Below are 23,203 nucleotides of genomic sequence, written 5' to 3' on the forward strand. Positions count from 1 at the left end.
TTACCTAACCTTAACTTACCTTACCCGGCCTTCCCTTGCCTTGCCTTCCCTTGCCTTGCCTTCCCTTGCCTTGCCTTCCCTTGCCTTGCCTTCCCTTGCCTTGCCTTCCCTTCCCTTCCCTTCCCTTCCCTTCCCTTCCCTTCCCTTCCCTTCCCTTCCTTTCCCTTCCCTTCCCTTCCTTTCCCTTCCCTTCCCTTCCCATCTCTTCCCTTCCCTTCCCTTCCCTTTCCTTCCCTTCCCTTCCCTTCCCTTTCCTTCCCTTCCCTTCCCTTCCCTTCTCTTCCCTTCCCTTCCCTTCCCTTACCGAACCTAACCAGACGAAACCCAAGCTAATCATAACTTGAGTCTAACCTAACATCACCTAACTTTAAGATCCTCAGTGCGTCCAGGTGTGTCAGAATAAATGAATCTTGGTTTTTGGATCTTTAATTTTCTCCTGAATAGACAACTTCTTTCAGGTCTCCAGCCTTTGGTTCTTTCTTTTTGTATTAAAAAGCGTGGCCATTACTCGTGCTGAACTTAACCTAATCACCTAATCCAGACCATCATATGTTTTGAATCTGTGTTAATCATACTTTTACTAAGATCTAACTCAGTCTAATTATGATTTTGTGTGATTCTAATCTAACCATTACTTGTGTTGAACCAAACCTAGAGTGAACCACGTGTGTGAATTTGACGTAGCCATTATTTGTATGTGACTCAAATCTATCTTAACCTAACCCTCCCCAGTGTTGAGTCTAGCAGCAGTAGTAGTAGCAGCAGCAAAACCTGGGTTATCTGAACGTGAACCCGGTGGACTGCAGGCTAAAGTTTCCGTCTTCCGCATTCCACCTTCCTCCTTTTGGTGGATAGGGAGGGAATTGAGGGACGTGTGTGTGACCAGGCAGCTTTACCGGGCGGTCATATCAGTGCCACCACGTGAAGGCGCCTTGTTGATTTTAGCTATGACGTAAACATCAGTCCACCCACAGAGTCTAACCACGTCCTCCCTCTCCATCTCCACAGGCGCGGTCGGAGGAGCAGGTAGCGGCGGCGCGGGCGTGGTTGGATGCGGAGAAGGTGTGGCTGGTGCACCGCGGGGGCTTCTGCGCGGCGCGGCAGCTGCGGGAGACGGACGCAGGGGAGGCGCTGCCGGAGGGACGCGTCAGGCTGAAACTAGAGCACAACGGAGACATCATTGAGGTTGACGAGGATGACGTGGAAAAGGTACTCTCTCTCTCTCTCTCTCTCTCACACACACACACACACACACACACACACACACTTATGTAATCCTCTCGCCAGTGCCAGCCGAGAGAATTCCTGAGTAGATAAAGGCTTCAATCTATCTGTAATTGACTCACTTAATCTACCACTACTTAATCTGCCACCACTTAATCTGCCACCACTTAATCTACTATCACTTAATCTACCACCACTTAATCTACCACCACTTAATCTACCACCACTTAATATACTACCACTTAATCTACCACCACTTAATCTACTACCACTTAATCTACTACCACTTAATCTGCCACCACATAATCTACTACCACTTAATCTGCCACCACTTAATCTACCACTACTTAATCTACTACCACTTAATCTACCACCACTTAATTTACCACCACTTAATCTACCACCACTTAATTTGCCACCACTTAATCTACCACCACTTAATTTACCACCACTTAATCTACCACCACTTAATTTACCACCACTTAATTTACCACCACTTAATCTAGCACAACTTAATCTACCACCACTTAACCTACTACCACTTAATCTGCCTATTCTGCATAATTGACTACTTAATCAACCTCATCCTCAACCTCCATATCAGTCCTCTTAAGTGTCGCCTATTTAATCAACCTCCCTAACCTCCCCCTGCTGAGTCAACCTCCATCCCAATCCACTCAACCTCCTCCTCAACCCAATCAACCTCCTCCTTGACTTAACCTCCTTCTCAGCCTAATCAACCTCCTCCTCGACTTAACCTCCTCCTCAACCCAATCAACCTCCTCCTCGACTTAACCTCCTCCTCAACCCAACCAACCTCCTCTTCGACTTAACCTCCTCCTCAACCCAATCAACCTCCTCCTCGACTTAACCTCCTCCTCAACCCATCCAACCTCCTCATAACTCAGTCAACCCTCGTCCTCAACTCAACCTCCTTCTCAGCCTCCTCCTCAACCCCACTCAGCCTCCTCCTCAACTCAGTCAACCCTCGTCCTCAACTCAATTAACCTCCTCAACCCAATCAACCTCCTCAACTCAATCAACCTCCTCCTCATCCCAGTCATCTTCCTCCTCAACTCAGTCAACCCTCGTCCTCAGCTCAATTAACCTCCTCAACCCAATCAACCTCCTCAACTCAATCAACCCCCTCCTCATCCCAGTCAGCTTCCTCCTCAACTCAGTCAACCCTCGTCCTCAGCCCAACCAACCTCCTCCTCAACTCAATCAACCCTCCTCCTCAACTCCATCTCCTCCTCAACCCCGCTCAGCCTCCTCCTTAACCCAATCAACCCTTGTCCTCCACTCAACCTCCTTCTCAACCTCCTCCTCAACCCCACCCAGCCTCCTCCTCAAGTCAATCAACCCTCGTCCTCAACCTCCTCCTCCACCTGCAGGCCAACCCCCCGCCCTACGACCGCTGTGAGGACCTTGCACAGCTGCGATACCTCAACGAGTCTTCCGTGCTGCACACCCTCCGGCAGCGCTACGGCTCCAACCTCATCCACACCTACGCCGGGGCAGCCATGGTCGTCATTAACCCCACTACACCCCTCGCTATTTACTCCGAGAAGGTGAGGCGGCGTGTAGTAGTAGTAGTAGTGGTAGTAGTAGTGGTTGTATCCCCAGGTTCATTTGATAACCCAGTAGATTGCAGGCTTAAATTATCCTCCTGCGGTCCACACTCCACTTTTGAGGGGATAGGGAGTTGAGGGACGTTTGTATAATTGAGCAGCTCCACGGCCTATTTGTATCAGTGCCACCACATGAAGGCGTCCCTCTCCAGCTGCTCCAGCCAAATATAGTGCCTGACATCCGTAGAGTTTGATAGAGTCAGCCTGAAACCCCTTTTACGAATTATGCAGTGAGACAGAGGTATGCATGCTACTGAGTACCCCCCTCTTCCCCTCTCTCTCTCTCTCAGTTAAAAAAAAGTAAGAGTTTGTATTCAACATATTTTTGTGTGTACTTGGTGATTGTTCATTCATTCATTGCCAGACGCCATGTATCCCAAACGGGGTGGCCAAGGGCTTAGAGTTAATTGTTTTACAGGGAGGGGCACTAATCCTCCACCAACCCCACTTGACACGTAGGGATGCCAACAGCATCTGGTGTTCCCAGGCGGTCACCCATCCAAGTACTAACCAGACCCAACGTTGCTTACCTTCGCTGATCGGACGGGAAGCGGTGTACTCAACGTGGTATGGCCGTTGGATTTTCTTTTTTTCATTGTTTTTTGCCCTCAACTTCCACATCATTAGAGAGAGAGAGAGAGAGAGACACTACCCCCCTTGGCGTTGGATTGATGGCTCTTGGCGGTTTGGGTTAAGGTGTGACGTGGACATAATATGGTCCTCTCTCTCTCTCTCTCTCTCTCTCTCTCTCTCTCTCTCTCAGTAAACAGAGAACCCATTTAATTGAATTATAACCTTCACTCTCAGGATTTATGCCTTTGTGTTGCTAGGAGAGAGAGAGAGAGAGAGAGAGAGAGAGAGAGAGAAAGCGTCTCAAGCCAACAAGAAAAGTCCTTATCTTCGACAGAGAGAGAGAGAGAGAGAGAGAGAGAGAAAGCGTCTCAAGCCAACAAGAAAAGTCCTTATCTTCGAGAGAGAGAGAGAGAGAGAGAGAGAGAGAGAGAGAGAGAGAGAGAGAGAGAGAGAGAGAGAGAGAGAAAGCGTCTCAAGCCAACAAGAAAAGTCCTTATCTTCGAGAGAGAGAGAGAGAGAGAGAGAGAGAGAGAGAGAGGGGCTGGTGAAGGAAATGGAGTCACACCACCATCCTCACATCCAATGTAGTTATATCATCTCCCTTGCCGCCAAATTTAACCCATATGCAATTTAAACGCGTCACTGCAATGCATCTTTATCTCACTCTTATCTCAGGGTTATATAAGAGAGTTTTTATTATTATTTTTTTTTAATGAAGTTTTTCATGGACTTTTTTGGTAGTGGTGAGGATTGTGTGTGTGTGTGTGTGTGTGTGTGTGTTTAACCTCATACCCCTATACCAGTGATTCTTAAACTTTCTCAACCCATATACCCCCATCCTAACCCCCAAGTCAGCCTGATACCTCATCCCTAATATTGTTACCCCTTATATTTTAACTTCAAAAAGAGAAAGAAAATGGTTATGAACAAACATGAATTATATGGATATTTTTGTGTTCAAGAAAGTAACGTTCAAATACAGATTATTTTTTCCAGACTCCCCTCTCTCTCTCTCTCTCGTTCTGTAGAGATTTATGAAGGCTTTATCTAACCCATTCATTTCGGTCAGTAGTCTAAGCTGGAAGTCCCTCAGAAATAGCAAAAATAAAGGATAAGAGAGAGAGAGAGAGAGAGAGAGAGAGAGAATCATTTTCGTGGAGTGTCGATTACGATATCAGTCCAACTTCACAAAAAAATAATAAAAAATAAAATAAAAACTGGTATAAGAAAGGGTGGTCTGATATTTGATAAGTAGCGATGTATTAAGAGGATGATCATGTTAATAAGAGTGGTAGTATCCGTTCTCTTTGAAAGGATGGTCAGTTTTTAGCGCCATATTAGCGAGAGAGGCTTAGTGACGGAAATGCTTCTTGATAACGGATATTTTAAACTTTTTTCCCCCCTTCTCGGTGAACCTAAAAGCAGATAGTCACTTAAGAAAATATGGAGAAAGTAAGATTATTTTGGTTTTACATCAGTTTTCGCTTAGGTTTGAAATTGTGTCGTTCGTTTATTTTTTTCCCGCGCCAAAAGAGGAAGAGACACCTAAGTACTTTCATATTGTTTTCTGTATAACTTGAATACTTTTCTCGATATGACGATTACATTTTCACTGCTTCCTCCGAGTTTCTTTCCTCTGCTTGTATTCGTGTATGTGCGTTATGATTACTGTTCTTGGGAATGCTACAGATTAACCTAACTAAACTTGATTAATAAACCATTATGTGAAATTTTCTTATTATTGCTTGACTGAAGTTTGTTAATAGTGTCTTAATTAATTAGCTTGAGTGGTAATAGACACAAGTCGAGTGAGAGTGGAAATGAGTTGTACTTGAGTGGAGCATGTGGAATTCCATGGAGACAGACAAATGAGGAAGTGAAAGAATGTGGTGTACAGCATGAGAAATACGTTGTGATTGTGAGATAATGAGATTTTGACCAGGAGATTATGTGAGTGAGGTAGAGAGAGAAGGGAATCTGGAGATCGAGGATGGTATGGAGAGATGGAGTGAAGTATATGAGTGCGGAAGGTGTGAGTTGGAGAGAGGGTAGCCTGATGATGAAGGAAAGAATGACATGGAGGCGAGTAGTTTGTGACCAGTTCTTCCGGGATTAAGGGGTCTAGTCATAGATACCCGTAGATAGGTAATAGACCCGCCGGTTTGATTTTTTTTTTTTTTTATCTAACGTTAAAATTCACAGATGTAAGAATCCATGCCAGAGAAAACTGGAATAAAGAATAAAAAGAAATTCTCGCCGTGACAAAAAAAAAAAAAAAAAAAAACGGTGGCTAAAAACGATCGCTCAGGCAAAGAAAAAAAAAATGGAAGCATGTGAATAAGTTATGAATAACGGGCGTTTTAACTTTTATCGATCAAGTTTATTTCTTGTATTTTTCTTTCATACCAATAGGTAATGAGGTAGTCTGGGCAAGTTATGCCTTATCTGCGGTAATACAACTTTTCAGTCAAATTCTTGACATTTTAACCATACTCGAAAAGAACATCAGATTCAAGATGTCACGCGATTTGGATTCAACGCTGAGGACGTGACTGGCGTTAATTTCAGTATACAGGTATTTATATGGCAAGCAGTGTGACGTCACGATATGCTGGATCAGTTTTAAGGTGTTGTATTACATTTCTGTGGTCAAGCTATTGCATAATTTATCAGTGATATGTATAAATTGGCCTACTGTATGATTGCTCTCACGTTTTCATATATGCCATTTACGTTTCTAAAGTGTCAGAGCATAAAATGTATGGCTCTTCTAACTGCATTTGTATTGCAGTTGTTGTATACTTTGTAAAGTTTGATGCTTAACATTTTGATTTTCTTGGCTTAAATGCATCATGTAAATCAAATGATGGAAGTATTCTACATGATTATTGTTTTTTTTATTTTTTATAAGACTTTGATGATATACAAATGATTGTGTTGGGCATTGCAATAGCTGTGTCAGTGAGGGTTCTCCCACCTTTGACCTCCCTATTTTTCAGAATCATACCTCAAGCCTTCTTTAAAAAAAAAAAAAAAAAAAAAAGATCTGGATGATGATAACATTAATCAGTTTAATATTTATATTTAGTAATTTATTTTATATTCATTATGATGGCAGACAGATTGTGTGGTAAAATTTCATCTGTAAACTTATAATCTCTCAGTTATTTTGATATACAGTAGACTCTTAATTTAACATACCATGATTGACAGGGTATGGGATTTTAACAGACACTACAAAGCCACCGGACTTCCATTGGCTGTAATGAACTGTATTAAATAGGGCACAATACATAAGATTATGAGTGCAATGACAAGAATGTGAAATAAACTGCAGCAGGATGAAATTATGGGATACTTTCGTGTAAAGTGGATATAGTTTTCATTTTTAGTACTAGAATATGCTGTTGTACTCATTATTTTCAAACATGTACTTGACATCCCACCTCACGGGGGAACCATTGGATGTAACGGATTATCGGCTTTTTCGGATAAGGCTTCCCTTTAGTCCGTTACAGGAAGGGTCTGCTGTATTCTCAGGCTTTGGCTCATATATATATATATATATTTTAACAGTCCCATCACAAATAAGTAATGATTGAGATTCAGCCTCCTGTCTCCTCTGCCCCCCCCCCCAAGTCTTGAATGATATTTTGCTTCCATTCATTTCTTTCAGCTGTCACCCATAATTCTCCCTGATTAGTGTGATGTGTTTGTACAACCTAGGCTCATGAGTTTGCAAAATTTTTCCCAATAGCATATTGTTGAAGATCAGAAATGATGGACAGTTATGTGCTGAAACTGAAATTATGTTGCTTGATTTTCAGGTGATCCAGATGTTCAAAGGATGCAAACTGGAGGACATGCCACCGCACATCTACTCAGCGGCCCAGGCATCGTACCGGGACATGTTGGCCACTCGGCGTGACCAGAGTTTAGTGTTCTTGGGCCGCTCTGGTGCTGGCAAGACCACCAACTTTAGACACATCCTTCACTACCTCGCCCTTGCTGCTGGGGCTACCAATAAGATCCTCACAGGTGCTGCTCAACCTCCACCCACCATTACTGTACCTTCATTAAAGATTTTGCAGGATCATTAGGCACTCCTCAGTTAATCTTTAATCAGTAGGATGCATCATATGTAAATTGGGGCATTCCAGTTCTGTGCTGGACATCGTATGACAGAAGGCTTATTCCCCATGAGGAAGTGACATATGGTGGGCCAGTAATTAGTTACAGCCTACCCCCCCCCACACACACACATACACACACCCCTTCCAGATTTAACTGAGCCAACTCTGGCAACCACAACACAGGACATTGTTTTATCTTGCAGTGCATCTCTACTTATATTGCTGTTTATACTGCCATACTTTGTATCAGCATGTTCAAAAAGTTTTATTACATTTTCATTAAAAAATAAGACATGATATCTCTTTTACCCGTAGCATTCAAGAAAGATTTTGGCAAATGTTGGCAGAATAAATTGTTATTATATTTTTGACTCAGCCAAATGTCAGCATAAAGGTGCACTTTATTATACCGTTATAAATTGATCTCCAGTAAAAGAGTGCAGTAGAGGTGAATTACGATTATAATGCTAACAGAGTCATTATTTTTGTATTATAAATCATAGAAAGACAGCATATTGTAGTCGTCTTAAGTAAGAAGAAGAAGAAGAAAAGACACTACACATTCCAGTTACTGTACATTATACTGTATCCAGAAAGGCTTGGCATCCCTTTTCCACATGAGATTGAAGAGTTCAGTGTTCATCCATCTCTAGTACAGAAAAATAAATAAATAAATAAATACAAATTGAAATTGATCGGAAGTGCTTGATAGCATCAAAATTTAGCTAGTGCACTTGTGCATAAGCTTACTTTCACTGTTGCCAAACTGGGTTGTGCCAGCCTGGGCTCAGACACAACAGACAGTAGGTGGAACATTGAACTGACTCAGGCAGTACTTTTATATAGAAAGAGAAGAGAAATTTCCACAAAATGTAATACCTCGATTTTTTTCATGTACTTTTGTGGATGTTGCATAAAAATGTCATAAAGACTTTGTAGTTACTTGTAGAGAAGTATATTTTAGACTTGTGGTCGAGCGGCTTTTATATCTTGTAGTAGTTTCCCCACCAGATGTCATGTAGTGACGGGAGAGGTAAAGAATAGTATGGGACTATTTTTATTTGTCTTGGAAATATTAAACAGGTATAAGAGTATAAGTCCCGGGTAGCTACCTCCCTGTCTCGCTATCTCTCTCTTTCTGTTCTAAGGCTAATCTCCGTCTCGACCTCTCTCTAGGGTCGCTTGTCTCCTTCTCAACTCTCTTTTCTAAAATCTGGTGTAGTAGGGGTGTGTCACGTATGTTCCTCATGGCAACAGATCTTTCTCACGAGAGGACTGCTGACAGCTAACTGCATCATCTCCTTACTGGCCGCTGTCGTCAGCTTTCCTCCGTGTAAGCATGTTTAGCGCTGCTAGATTCTCGCAGACACAACACCTTCTCATCATTTGACTTCCTGCTTCTGTCTGTCTCTCTATCTATCTATTTATCTATCTATCTATTATGTAGTCCTATAAAAAGTGACCCAAGCAGAATAATAATTTCACATGTTTAAATTTTAAGTAGTAGCCCAAAGAAGCATGAATTTCTTATATAGTGTAAATATAGTATAGGTTTGCTTTTTTGACATGCAGTTGCTCTACTAGTATGTGTCATGTTATTGGGAGGTTAAGAAACAGAGTAGAGATATACAGTGTTGCAAGACTAATATATAGGGTACTGTGGTTGTACAGTAGTTTGGTAACCATATGTGAATGCAGTATTCACATAGACTATACATAATGCCTAACATTTATTTCCAGTTGAGAAGCTGAATGCCATATCAACATTGCTTGAGGCATTTGGCAACAGTCGGACTGTGATGAACACCAACGCCACTCGCTTCACGCAGATATTCAGCCTTGACTTTGATCACTCAGGACAGATAGCTTCAGCAGCAGTACAAGTCAGTGTTCAGTATTCTATGTATGGTACTTAATTGCTTAGTGGCATGAGCCATGAGAAACATTATCTCTTAGTTATTTACTAACACTGCACTAGACGAAGTTGTGCTATAGGTGTAAGTAGTCAAAGCAGTTGCTGGATATTCTACAGTGTGTTTGCTTTTATGATTGCACAGTATCCACTTGTGAAAGTGAGTATGCAGGTGCTGGAATATTATTATTTTCTTTCATTTTTTCTCTCTTTTTTTAATTAAGAGGAGGTTGAAGTTTTCCTAACTTTGAGCATGTCTGTACAGTAGTCTTTATTTCTGGATTCTCCCCCACTTCTTCATTTAGGCAGGAATCACATTTAGCATGATGAAATTAATTTATTGTTTTCCACAGGTATATATGGCAGAGAAAACACGTGTGGTTCGCCGACCTGAGGGAGAGCCAAATTATCACATTTTTTACCAGCTGCTGTCAGGGGCGGACACGGAACTGCGACGCTCACTTGGGCTGGATAATCTTTCAGATCCCAACCTTTTCATGACACCACTACAGCGGGTTGGTGTTGCGCTCCTTGTTGATTTAACCCTGATGTACCATTAATGTTGCTTTTGGTATAACCCAGTCCAGCATAAGGGTTACTAAAGGGAAAGCATGATTTTTTTATGTGTGTTATTTATTTATATATGTAATAGTGTTTTCCTTGGTTAACATCCACGTATGTTACAGAGTGAGGACCGACAGAAGGCAGGGATAGCATGGGCCAGGATCAGAGCAGCCCTGGATGTGTTGGGTGTGTCACCTGATGAGCAGAACTCCCTCTGGTGTGTCTTAGCGTCCATATATCATCTTGGAACAGCTGGCGCTGTCAAGGGTGAGTTGAGAGTGGGGTTTTATTGGGTTGTTTTGTGTGTCTAGTGCTTTTCTGTTATTGCAGATGTAAGTGATAAGTGTTGTCAGATGGGAAGTTTAACAGAATACATACACTGAGCAGTTTCTGAAATACTCATTCCTGAGTGATAACCATCCAGAAGACTGATAGAAAGCGAGGTATGGAAGTTGATGAGACTAAGAAATTGATAGGATTAATTTGTTTAGATGCAATGTTTGCAAACTCATGACAAGGGTTTGGCACTCATTTTTAAAGCTTAATTTTCAGTTTCTTTACTCTTTCTTACTGGTGTATGTGAAGCTCATCTAAAAAAAAGAAAAGTGTAGATGGTTGACTTGTGATATTGAGCCTGTTCCGTGATAATCCAGGCCTTTTCACTAGGCATGCTGTAAGTGTTTCTTTCACTATTGTACCGTACTGTTTCTTTCTTTCTTTGTGTATCATAGCTCACCTCATCCCCATGTGATACAAGGTCAAAATGATAATGACGATGATGATGATGATGATAATGGAAAACCTTGTTATATGATATTATTTTTTTGCTGATTACAGTAAATTAAAGAAAAAGTTGCCAACTGCACCGAAATTTCCATTGCTGCTTATCAAGCAGATATGCTAGTTTCTTCCAGTTCACTGTACCAGTTGTTTTGAAATGTTGTTATATGGAGCACATCTTTGGCATATAACAAAGGCTGCCCATTGTTTTGCATGTTTCAATCTTTTGTGTCTTTGTGCAGGCAGGTACTGAAAGTTGCCAGAGTAGAGTGTGAACGCTGAGTAAACTGAATAATTTCCTGAATATTTTCTTATCATTGATAATTACAGGACAGAGTTTGCACTGGATTGTTGATGAGAACTAAAAAGAACTAAGTTAATGGAAGTATTTCTGGAATATTTGGTCCTCATTGGTTGTTACATGGTTTAGGAAAGTAAGGGAGAGGTTAACTATGAATGAAGTTTGTTTTCTGCTTCAATGGAAAAGAGTCTGGGTAATGAATATTACAGTTTGCTTATGTCCTTTAATCTGAATTTCAACCATCCACCCTGTTACAGCTGCAACAGGCAATAAGTTCCAGTTCAGTAAGCCTGGCAGTGCCCAGCGAGCAGCAACTCTACTTGGTACGTCTGTGGAGGAGCTGGCCCGATCTATCTTCCATGCCACCCCTACAACGCCGTCCACCAGGGCATCATTCAGGTACATCTTTTGGGCAGGCTGAGGCAGTGTGGGTTTGGATAGATTAAATTATATATAATCAAGTACTGTACATATTTCACTGTATGTTGCTTTGTCTTTTTTATCTTGTATGTTACATAACTAAGGTAGGATAGTCGGTCATAGTTTACAGTATATATATCGAGAATTGTTAAGGAAATTTAGGTTTACATCTCCCTTCTCCCTCTGACTCTGTAACCTTGAAAACACTGTGAAACCATTATTTTAAATCAGTTTCAAATTTTATAACCTCAGATGTTACATATCTCACTAATACTAGGCTATCTTTGGGATTAGAGAGGAATAATTGTGGTGGAAGCAGGTATTCCTAATGAAGTACCAGTAGTTGTTTCTTGTACTGTAGCTACATGTTATGGTGATGCAGTACAGTCTGTGTAACTGCAATTTATAGGCCAAAATTAAGAGGTGATGATAACCTTAATTATTCTGGTAAACTAAGCCTGTCCCTTTGAGTAGGTGCATTAGTTGATGGATTCCTGTGCCATCAGTGTGAAGTTACTTGCCTATTTGTCATTTTGTATTAACTTCCATGTCAGTAAGAGAGTCTCAGTATTGCAGGTTTGAGGCTTTGCTCTCATTCTGCTCACTGTTTTGGTCTAATTATTTTTGTGTTAGAATGTCACCAGTCATGCTTTTATTGTATAGATTAGTAATTGGTTTCAGTATGGTACTCTGCCCACTGACTTTTAAACCTGTATTTTATGTCCTTTAGGTATTGTTTTTAATGTGTTCTCAAAATATTGTGCAAATCCTCACAACTTGAAATAGTTCCCAGGGAAAACAGAGTTTCACACAGTATCTGATGGTTCAGACTTCCTCTATTATTTTCTTTTTCTCTTTCAGCGGTATCTTCGATACTTGTGATGAAATCATTGACATGATTCATCAGGCTGGTGATGGTGTTAGGTACAGTGTTGGTGATCTGTTGATTGATGCAGCACTCTCACTCTCTCTCTCTCACTCTTTCCCTCATGTGCCTGTGTCTCATTCTTACAGTCTCACTCACACTCAGGAGTTTTCTTGTTTAACCCCTTCAGCCTGTGGATGTATTTTTTATTTTAGTTTTGATGTCTCTGGAAATTAGTTATCTGAGAGGAGTATATGGTGTTATATGGAGAGACAGACAGATGATTGAGGAAGTTTGGAAGGTGTGTTGTGTTGATATGAATGTGCTGGAATGGTAAGGTTACCCTGAGATGATTTGGCCACATGGAACAGTTATAGAGTGAGAAATAGCGTATGAGATTATATGAGTGTTGGAGGGGAAGAAGGAAATCAAAGGGGCAACTTCAAGGTGGAGGAGAAGTTGGAATGCATGTGATTTGCTTATGACCACCAGTTCTGGAATTGAAATGTCTGGCAATAGATAGATAGATAAATGTGTCCAAATGATTTTATTTGCATAGGTTACACTTCTTGAATTACAGAGGTTAGCTGTAGCTTTCAGTAACTACTGCACTGCTAGGGAGCTTACCTGGGCTGAATGAAATTGTCTGGTATTGGCAAGAATAGGATAAAAAATGATGTCCTCAGGTTGAAGGAGTTAATCGGATTGGCTGATGTAAACTTATAGCCTTTGAGCCATCATAGTGTAATAGCTCTTGCCTTGGGACAGATTAATGAACACCCTTGAAATCATGTAGCCTTCCCTTTCTTCCAGTTTAATTGATTGAATTGCTCAAGTTTTGCTCACACCCTAAAATCCCAGCTAAGTCATTTATTGCCTTTAAACTATTAATAAATCTGACATCCTGAAAAACTTTTATATCATTTATGTTATGGAACCCAAACATGTTGACTTAGCCTGCTGTTATTATCAATCTCTTCCTTGAATATCACTTGTACAGCCAGAAATGTCATGTTACATCACCAGCTTGTTCCTCTCAACATGTCATTAATTCATTCAGTACAGTATCACCTTTTATATTTTACTCCTGTGCACTCCAGGTGATTTTACTCAGCTTGTAGAGACCTCATAGTGAAGGGCTTAACATAAGAAAGACACTTCCTAATCCTTTCACTGCAAGGTGTCTATGTTTAGCTGAATCAAACTGTCTGGTAATAGGAGGAATGGAATACTGTATACAAGGTATTGTCGTACTGAGAGAGTTAACTTGATCATGTTATGTTATTTCTGTCATTCCCTTTTGCACTGATCACATTGTCTCTGTGTGGATCATTTCAGAGTGGCATAAGAGGCTTTGTAATACTTCTTCCTCAGCAGTTGTTTTTTCATATTACACCCTGACATTCTCCTGTATTCATTTATATCAGTTATAATATAGACTTAGTCTTCGTAGCATACATGGGGATACGGATTTGTAATGTGCAGACCAGGTAGCAAAGGAAGAGGTATTATGAAATTTCCAGAGTCACTCAGAATACAGTCCTGTACAGTATGTCATTTGTATCTCATATACATCGGATAACGAGATTGAAATGAGTCTGTCATTTGTTGTGGTTGAAATGGATCAGTCCTTTGTCTCAATTGAAATGGATATGTCCTCTATCACGCTCTGCCCTTTGTCACCATTGATTCACTGTTCGTACAATAACCAGCACTTGATAAGCGTGCATAATCTCCCCCACAATGGATTTTCATAAACGTTCAACAGTTTTTTATTACAAGGCCTGAGTTGAGACTTTGGTTTGCATGGTGAACATAGAAAAGAAAATGCCTTATGTTGTCTTTTTGATTGTTCATCTTTTCATTAGTTGGAATGTTACTTCAGTCTGATGATGTACAGTATTTTCAAAAATTTTATTCTTTCTATCTCAGCACAGATCTGTTCTGCTTTTGAACTGGAGAGGTTGGATGTACTGTATCTCTCATTTGCTCCTTCACAGCAAGAGGTTTCACAGAAACTGAATAGAATTGTGTGGAAGTACAGCATTAAGAATAAATCATCAAAACATATCACTGAATTGAAGGGGTTAATGTCTTCACTACAGTGATGCATTTTCATGTTTTATTCCTGATACTTCCTGATGATTATATACTTTATTCAGCTTATAGGAGACCTCATGTAGTAATAGGGTTAATGGGTGCTCCATATAACCCCTCCAGTTTGAGAAAAAACTCTTAAGTAAAATCATCTAGGGGTATCAAGAATGAAACAGAAATGATGTTGTCTGGCTGAAGGATATAAAGAGGTGATCATGTCCAAGAGGCAGCTGCATGTCCTGCTACTATTTAGTTCTGTTATGTTTTGTTATGTTAGCCATACAAAGACTGTATTCATGTGTGCTTGGGAGGCTTTCTGGCTCTTCTTTCAAAGTACAGTACTTTACTTTGTCTTTTGCACCACAGTAATCTCTTGTATATTTCTGTACGTATTTTTATACGTATCGTCAGTGGACATGGTTTGTATAACCAATATACCCCAGTTACATGATTAATAGAAGTCTCAAGCCAGAGGAGTGAGTGCCATGGCTCCAATCCAGAAGGTGACCAGAGGTATTTCTATAATATAAGTAGTATCAGAGACATTGGGTAATTCATATGGCTGCACTGATCTGGACTATGGTAGTACAGACGCAGATCCTACTTTGCTCCAGGCACTCTGTGGCCTCTGGAATATTGAAGGTTTACTGTAATGTGCAGAAATTAATTTATATGAAAGAGATGTTAGTGAACTGCGTAAGCTGATGAGAATACAAGACTCAGGATTGTATTCTATGTAGCTTTGGAGATTTCATAACATTTCTTTTTCTGTAAGTAATTTTGTGCATTGTCTCAGTTACCTTTAAATGCAAGCTATGTCAGTATTAAAATTATATAAATAACATGTAGGAGAATATTAGGGGAGTATTTTGCAAAACACAGTACTGTAAATGAAGAGGTGCCACAAAGCTTCCGATTCCATTAAGAATACAACCCCCAGTCTGAAGTTAATAGAGATCATACAGTAGACTCTCCATCCTGTCAGAGCTTAGAATGTTGATGAATGGTTAGTTGTGAGAGATGTAGTGACACTGTAGCGCTTATGTCGTGCACTCAGCGTTTTTATCAAGTATTTGTTGTGGTTATGTTCCTCAGTGATTAGTCTTACTGAAGGAGGTATGATATTACAGCCTCAGTTTTAGCTTAGATTAGTAGTATAGATATCTAGTTAAATATTGTTTGGGATGAAGTGCTTTGAGTAATGTCTAAGAAGACTGGACCTACCAGAGAACCATTGGCTTTTGATATAAACCATTTATTACTCCAGGCCTTTTGTTATGCATCTTATTTTGCAGCATGAGTTTATCTCAAGCTGTTTTTAAATACATCATCTTGAGAGAATTTCTTTTAGAGTTAAGGTCTTACTGCTGTATATATAGGCAGTTTCAGTGAGTTGCTGCAGTATTTAGAGTCACTGTGAAATATTTACTGTATATTTTACGTGGTGTAAGAAAAGTCCCGGTGCAATACGAGATGCAAGGTATGGTAATATGAGTTGTGGAAGTGTGTAGTGTGGCAGTGTGATGTGTGTATGTGAAGTGTGGTGTGGTAGTGCCATCTACTGCACAGTGACTTTTCTGATGGCCTATGCATCGTGTTGAAAATGATTATGATGTTAAATGACAGAGATTGTTTTATAATTGTGTTATTGTAGATTGATAGTTGTGTGAGAGATTTTAATTGAAATTCATGACTAGTTAAAGTTGTAAGGATGGACTGCTGCCTCAAAGGGAGCTTTTTGTTCGAATGTTCCACCCATAATAAGAGTAGTAGAGTATGTATGATAGTATGAATTGGTGGTGCGCAATCTTGCCATTTGGATTAGCAAGACTACTAATGTAGTCTCTGATTCAATACTGTACTGTACGGTACTTGAATTTAAATGTATTGTGGGATGTTTTCAGAGGAACAGAAAAGTCAAGGACCACACCCTATTTAAAAAAAAAAAAAAAAAAAAAAAAAAAAACTTATGGCTATACAGTTTATATTATTATAAGGAAATTTTATTGATGGGAGGTTGTATGAGATCTTATGTATCAGTTGAGTTATGTGATACTGTCCAGCCAGAGCTGTTATCCCTACTTTACCAGGAGATCACACAGACTCACTCCTTGTAGCTGTTGTAGTTGAGTTGGTAGTGGGTAGTTACTGGTAGTTGAAACATGTTGTTTGGTATGGTAGTGTAGGATTGATGTTTCAGAGGATTAGTGGATGCTAGTTGAGAGTCTACTGTTTAAATGTTTTAATATTAATTACTCAACTTATATTGGATAAATATTGGTTATTCATCTTTAGTTATGATATCATCTTTATATGTTTTATAATTATTAATAAAAATCCTCTCTTAAACATGGAATACAATGCAAATTTGTATGTGTTGTAACTAGCATAATTGAATATATCATTCAGTATATCATATTTCATGCCATAAAATCATTTGTGAGAGAAAAGTAATCATGTCTGCCTGTCTGTGATGTCTTGCCTTTACTTCTGATTTTGTTATGATACTAGTCCACACACCCTCCGATTTTCTCTCACTTCTAATTATTGTACTGCACCTGTAACTGGTTGTCTGTGTGTGAAGTGTCGGTGTGTTGGCATTATTGTGTTGGTGGTGCTTATATTAATGTTGTTGGCAGGACGACCTCACCAACGGAGCGTCCCACTGAGCGGCCAGAGGGATTGGAGGCTCTGGAAGGGATGGCAACTGGTCTCTACAGTGAGGCCTTCAATGCTGTGGTGGCACTCATTAACAGGTGTGACACTGCCTTTAGTCTTACAGTTCTCTCCTTTATTTCAGTTTAAACCCATACAATTCTGTGATGTGTTTTGCCAGTTTGTTCATGTTACCTTCAGAGTATCTTATTCAGTTTTGGGAAGACATCTTGCAGTGAATTGCTAAAGGAAGGCTATATCCAACATCTTCAGTTTGGAAGGTCTCTCCAGAGTTAAATAAAATGGCCTGAAGGTAGCAAGTGTGAAATAAATAAGTCATCAGAATGAAGGAGTTAAATCCATTATCATATGAATTTTCCCCTAAACTGGAAAACAAATAATCTCACAGTAGCAAGAGTTCACAGTCATGCATTGCTCATTTATATAGTAGTGTTGAAATTTAGTTTAAGAAAAAGGATGAGTAAGAAATGCAGAGAGAAAGGGGTTATAAATATATTAAGCAGAAGTCAGGAAAATATCATCAGTACACATTAGAAATTGAGCATTCTTTTTGTAAGCAGTAAACTGTTACCATGAAGTGCTTTATGTTTCATAGTGGAGTTGGGAAATTAGTAATGTTTGTTCTAGAGGTTTTACAAGAAAGGGGCTCTTAAATAACATAAACTCTGCACTAATTCAATGAGTCCTGGAAATATGGCACCTGTAGATTCATTTACAGAGTTTATGTTATCTCTAAAATTACATAAAATATCCATTAATACTCTGTGTGTAAATATAATTCATTGATTTTCTATAGACTTTTAACTGAAGAGGGAGGGAGGTACTGTATTTGGGTATTTCTTGGGTGTATTAGTATCCTTGTTCATTTTCTTTGCTCACTTCTGTTATACTTAAGTGATCATTTTATGTAATACCAGCAGTCATTATAGTTTTGAGTACCTTTTGTTTGCAGGTGTATATCAACATCAGCCCACACCAGCAACTCCATTCTTGTGGTTGATGCACCAGGCCTGCAGAACCCAGCATCATGTGGCAGGACATCTGGTGCCACCTTCCAGGACCTCTGCCATAACTACACCCAAGAACGGCTACAGATGCTGTACCATGACACCACATTCACTGCACAGACAGATAGATATGATCAGGTGATTTTATCCACTCACCGAGCATATTATTTTATTTATGTTCTTCTTTTTCCTTCTTCTTCATTGTCTTTGTCATCACCGTTGTGGTCATTGTTGTTAAGTAACTGAGGTCTGTGTAGCAGAGCACACCCATCATCTGCAGGCAAACAACTGCTCCTGCATGGATGTCCATTGGCCTAATGGTTGAGCGCTTGAGTAGGAGTGACAGCGTGCTTTACATGCAGTATTTTGAAATTTAAAACAAGTGACTGGGAGTTTTTCTCATGTAAATTACTGCCAAGGTATAGTCACGGCACGCAACTCTGAGGTTGTTATTATCGTGCCTTGGCAACCTACCCCTCAACAGTGCGTCCAATTTCGTGTATAATATGAGACGCATGTGATTCGTGTATAATATGTTCGTGTCTAATAATATTTGTATACATTACAATAATACGATTTGTGTATAATTTGACTGGTACGTTGCCAGGGTACAATAATGACAACCTCTGAGTCGCCGCGACTATAGTAGATAGTTTCCTGCTTTTAATTATTTTGTATTAGAGTAGCAAAGCTTTTGACCCTTATGCCCCAAGTGATTGGCTGTTACTGTTTTTCAAAGATACTGTGTATAGGTAACTAAGTGTAGTTTTCTTTATTACCTTAAATGTACAGTATATTAAGCTGTAAATTGCAGGAGACTCAAAAATGGATGTGCACTGGGTTCACTAAGGATACTTAGCTGTATTGCACAACTAAGTGGTGTTTTAAGTTCAATCTTGCGATAAAAATTTTCCATTATTGTACATTTTCAGGAGAACATTGAATATGGAGATGTGGCAGATGAAATTGGGACCCCTGCACCCCTCATTGCTCTGATAGATAAGCCATCAACAAGCTGTGTGGTTCGGACATCCCAGACTGACCTCAGGGAATCGGAGAGGCGTGGTTTGTTGTGGCTGTTGGATGAGGAGGCCATCTTCCCTGGTGCATCAGACCAAAGCTTCCTCCACCGTCTCTACTCTCATTATGGAGACAGAGGTGAGGCTGGTAGATTTTGGAAAATAAATTTATTGACAAGATGTTACCACCAAGGAAAGTAGGTTTTTGTCTAATTAGAAATATTTCAGACAAAAGCTTCCTGCACCACCTCTGTTCTCACTATGGAGACAGAGGTAAGGATAGCAGATTTTGTAGACTAGGTTAGTAAGGTCATGCCACCAATGAGGGTAGACTTGTTATCTACCCTGAAGTGTAGTATGCTGTGTTTGAGATTTTACTTTTTATGAGCTGTGATTTTTTTTTTTTTCTTTCCTAGGTGTCTGATTGATATAGAATATGCTGTTAATCTCTTAATGCATGATTACTTTGTTCTAGCATTGTTCAGTACCATTAAGTGTTTGTGACATAAAAATTGATAAATTAAAGTGATACTTTTTTGGTTTCTTGTCAATCATGTTATGTTGGATTGTAAAGAATTGTTAATTTCTTGTTTCTCCAGTGTGACTGGAGAAGCAGTTCTGCCAGTACATTCTTACTTTCTGCCCCTGGAATCTTAATGGATAATACTTGATGACTTGCTGTTAACCTTTATTTTATTAACCATTTGCAGCACGATATTACAGTACTATTTGCGTTCTTTGCATTTTATGTGAAGTACAGTACCAGTATTTGTGTTTCTATAATGTCTGCTTCCTGCAGTTACTAGAGTTTCATGTAAAGTAGTACAGTCATCTCTTTAGATTAGGTTGATTGTGAAAAGTTTTGAATGTAAGTAGCATATACTGATATCAGTATCATCTGTCAACAGAATACTCGCAGCTGCTGAAGAAGGGTGCAGCACCAGATCAGTTCATTCTACAGCACTTCCAGGGAACCAATCCTGTCACTTATTCCACCCAGAACTGGCTCAAGGCATCACGTGAGAACCCTGTCATTAGACAGGCAGCTGCTTTGCTGCAGGAGTCTAACAAGTTAGTATTATTTATGTTTTTACAGTACAGAACAGTACTTCTTCAGTTTACCAGTTGATCACAAACAAAATTAAGACCATAAAATTAACTGATAAAAATTACAGACCCAGTTCACTATGTAAAAGAATTGTGATAAATACTGTTTTTTTTTTTTTTTTTTTTTTTTTTTTTTTTTTGAAAGGACCAACATTATTTATAAAAAACATCTTTCATTCTTCACAGATAAGGTACAGTATTCCATAAGTCAGATACAGTCGTGTAACTCAGTTTTATTTTCAAAAGTAAGTTTCATCCAGCATTTCAAGTGACTTGCTATGTTGCTTGGCAGTGATCCATCCATCCATCCATCATCCAATCCTACGTTGCCCCATGAGGAGTGTAGGAACCCGGGGCTAAGCAAGTTGGTCCTGACATTTAAGATGAGAGTGACCAGCCTCACTTATCCTTGAGTGGCATTACCTGAGCAATAAACCCCAATCACCCCTTGGATATAAACCTTCACCGGCTCAATCCGATTGGAGCACCGTAATTACCCACTAAACCACCAGGCACCATAATTTGGTTGTATGGTTACCTCCCAGTGTAGTAAATGGTTTCTGGTGTACAGGAAACCATTTGGCTTGTCACTCAGTGTAGAGTCACCCACAGGCAGAAGGAAGAAGAAAGAATAAAGGAAAGGAAAGAAAGACAGACGAGGCACTCAAAAAATTTTTTTGGAAAGGGATGCCTTCATGTGATGACTTGGATATAAGCAGAAGAGGAGCTGAAAATTTTTTTTTGGAAAGGGATGGCTTCATGTGATGACTTGGATATAAGTAGAAGAGGAGCTGCCCAGTTATACAAATGCTGCACATCTCCTCTCTACCCCGAGAGGAGGATAGAATGCAGCAGAAGGGCATCATCAACCTTTAGTTCACTAGGTTCACATCCAGATTTGCCTGGGGCCACTGTAGCAGGAACAGCAACAATAACAGTGCAAAAGTTTACCATATGATATGGTAGTTGTGCCCTGTTGAATAGGCAGTGAAGATACTAATGGGCATCAGTAACTAATCTGAAATTCAGTACAATATGCTGTACCATGTAGACTGTTTGAGGTTATCTTTGTAATCTGTTATTCGCAGTAAATCTCATTTGTTTAATTCTTGTTTGTAATGGACATAATCAAAGAATGTCTGGTTAGAGTGATGAAGCGAGTTTTTTTGAATGATGAAGCAAGTTTTTGAAAGTGAGCATGAGGGTTTTGTTGGAAGAAAATTAAAACTAAAACAGTGTACGGTGTGTGTATAGGAGAGGGTAGAGGTTATATTACTAATTTTACCATTCTTTTTCTGCCATGGTTTGTATTCAAGAGGTATGTCACATAAAATGATGCAGGGATGTGGGATAATCTCCCATGGCTAAAATAATATGAACTACAATACGGTACCATAGGTTCAAGCTGTCCAGGGCCCCCGAAAGGGGTAATTACGGATTCCATCGTATTGCTTAGTGTTTTTCCTTTGTTTGCCGAAAGAAACTGAGCCACAACACCTAACTTAGATATTGTGTAAATAATTTTGCATTTCTTTTTCCAGAGTGGCCTTTTTTTTTTTTTTTTCACAACAGTTAACTCTTGTAATGAAATTAATTTACTTTTCTTTTTGCAGAAAGACATTGAGCTACTTCTTGTCCATCGCATTGCTGAGATGCAGTACTATTTTTGCATTTTTTTTTTTTTTTTTCAGAGAGACACTGAGCCGCTTGTTTGTGTTCAGTCGAGGTCCAGTCAGCAACACCATCAGTGGGTCGGTGGTGGGCATTGAGGGGTCTCAGTCTCTGCGGCGAGCATCTTCTATCAGACGAGCCTTCACAACAGGCACAGCGGGCATCAAACGCAAGAGTGTTTGCCTTCAGGTCAAGTTTACTGTGGTGGGTATTAGCACTTTCAGGCATACAAATGCTGCTGTGTGTGAATTATTTGTGTGAAATTTTTATCAGCATTAAAAGTTAGATACAGAGTAATTGCAGCATTTCTACTGTGGATTTTGAGCTGCTTCAAGATGTTCCTAAATGATAATGCTGTGTAAGCAAGGCAAGTCCAAAGCATGAAGTGTTTGGCATAAGTGTAGGTTTCAAGTCCTTCATCCCTCTGATATACAGCAGTTTGTTATGGAATTTTTTGTCTTGTGGTAGGTGTCAGTGATGTTGCCTACCCAATCTGTAGCTGTCTTTTTTATTTGTTAGCATCAGTTGTTCATTAATCAGGTCATTCAGCTATTCATCTATCTGTGTTATTGTATCAATCTGTTCATTTTTTTATATCCTTATCTTTTGTATCTCTGCCCAGTCCATGTTTATTGTCAGAAGGTTAGAAGATGAAGTGAAGGAAAGGATACAACAGGAGAAAAAGGTTGCAGTTATTCTGAAAGTAGTGATAAGGAATAGAGAAATGAGTATAGAAGTAAATAAGTCATTGCAAGGGAATATTGTGGTCCCTAGTTTATCATATGGATATGCAGCTTGGACCCTGTTCAAAGGACACATATCAAGAGTGAGAGGAGTATCGTATTGTCATATTGTATTGTTTATAAAGGTTCCAACATGCTTGCATGTGTTGGTCTTGGTCACCTAATGGCTGCTCTCCATGCTGCTTGATCTCTGGCAGCCTCCCTATTCGGTCCCTTATCCCTGATGTCACACTCTATGACCTTGTCCCAGTTTTTTTTTTGGTCTGTCTCTCACAACCCCACCTTCGATGTTCACATCTCTCACCTTCCACACCCAAGAGAGATAAATACAGTAGATGGAGAATTTACAGTGGCAGGTGTTACTCCGTTCGTAATATTTTTTTACACATCCTTTGCCAGGCATTGTAATTGGAGAGTTATTTCAGAGCGATTGCACATTAGCTCAAAGTTGTGTTGTATCTGAATATTCTAAGGTTGGAG

General features: G+C 39.7%; 1 protein-coding gene and 1 non-coding gene across 2 annotated transcripts in view; one reads left to right on the forward strand and one right to left on the reverse strand.

The window, feature by feature from the left end:
- The window catches only part of LOC145396485 (unconventional myosin-XVIIIa-like), a 474,506-nt gene that overhangs the window by 247,284 nt on the left and 204,019 nt on the right, over positions 1-23,203 (forward strand). The window contains exons 3-14 of the mRNA XM_080269857.1: positions 1,009-1,209; positions 2,619-2,795; positions 7,256-7,466; positions 9,302-9,444; positions 9,827-9,988; positions 10,160-10,304; positions 11,376-11,517; positions 17,140-17,256; positions 18,129-18,321; positions 19,116-19,341; positions 20,111-20,273; positions 22,001-22,184. Of these exons, the coding sequence (XP_080125983.1) occupies positions 1,009-1,209; positions 2,619-2,795; positions 7,256-7,466; positions 9,302-9,444; positions 9,827-9,988; positions 10,160-10,304; positions 11,376-11,517; positions 17,140-17,256; positions 18,129-18,321; positions 19,116-19,341; positions 20,111-20,273; positions 22,001-22,184 (2,064 nt within the window). The remainder of the gene's footprint in view (positions 1-1,008; positions 1,210-2,618; positions 2,796-7,255; positions 7,467-9,301; positions 9,445-9,826; positions 9,989-10,159; positions 10,305-11,375; positions 11,518-17,139; positions 17,257-18,128; positions 18,322-19,115; positions 19,342-20,110; positions 20,274-22,000; positions 22,185-23,203) is intronic.
- LOC145396647 (5S ribosomal RNA) lies at positions 3,318-3,436 on the reverse strand. Its single transcript, XR_013896807.1, has one exon. It is a non-coding gene; the product is annotated as a 5S ribosomal RNA (ribosomal RNA).

Source organism: Coenobita brevimanus, chromosome 38 (genome assembly GCF_032717465.1).
Source record: "Coenobita brevimanus isolate Jiangsu-jjx chromosome 38, ASM3271746v2, whole genome shotgun sequence".
Taxonomy (NCBI): domain Eukaryota; kingdom Metazoa; phylum Arthropoda; class Malacostraca; order Decapoda; family Coenobitidae; genus Coenobita; species Coenobita brevimanus.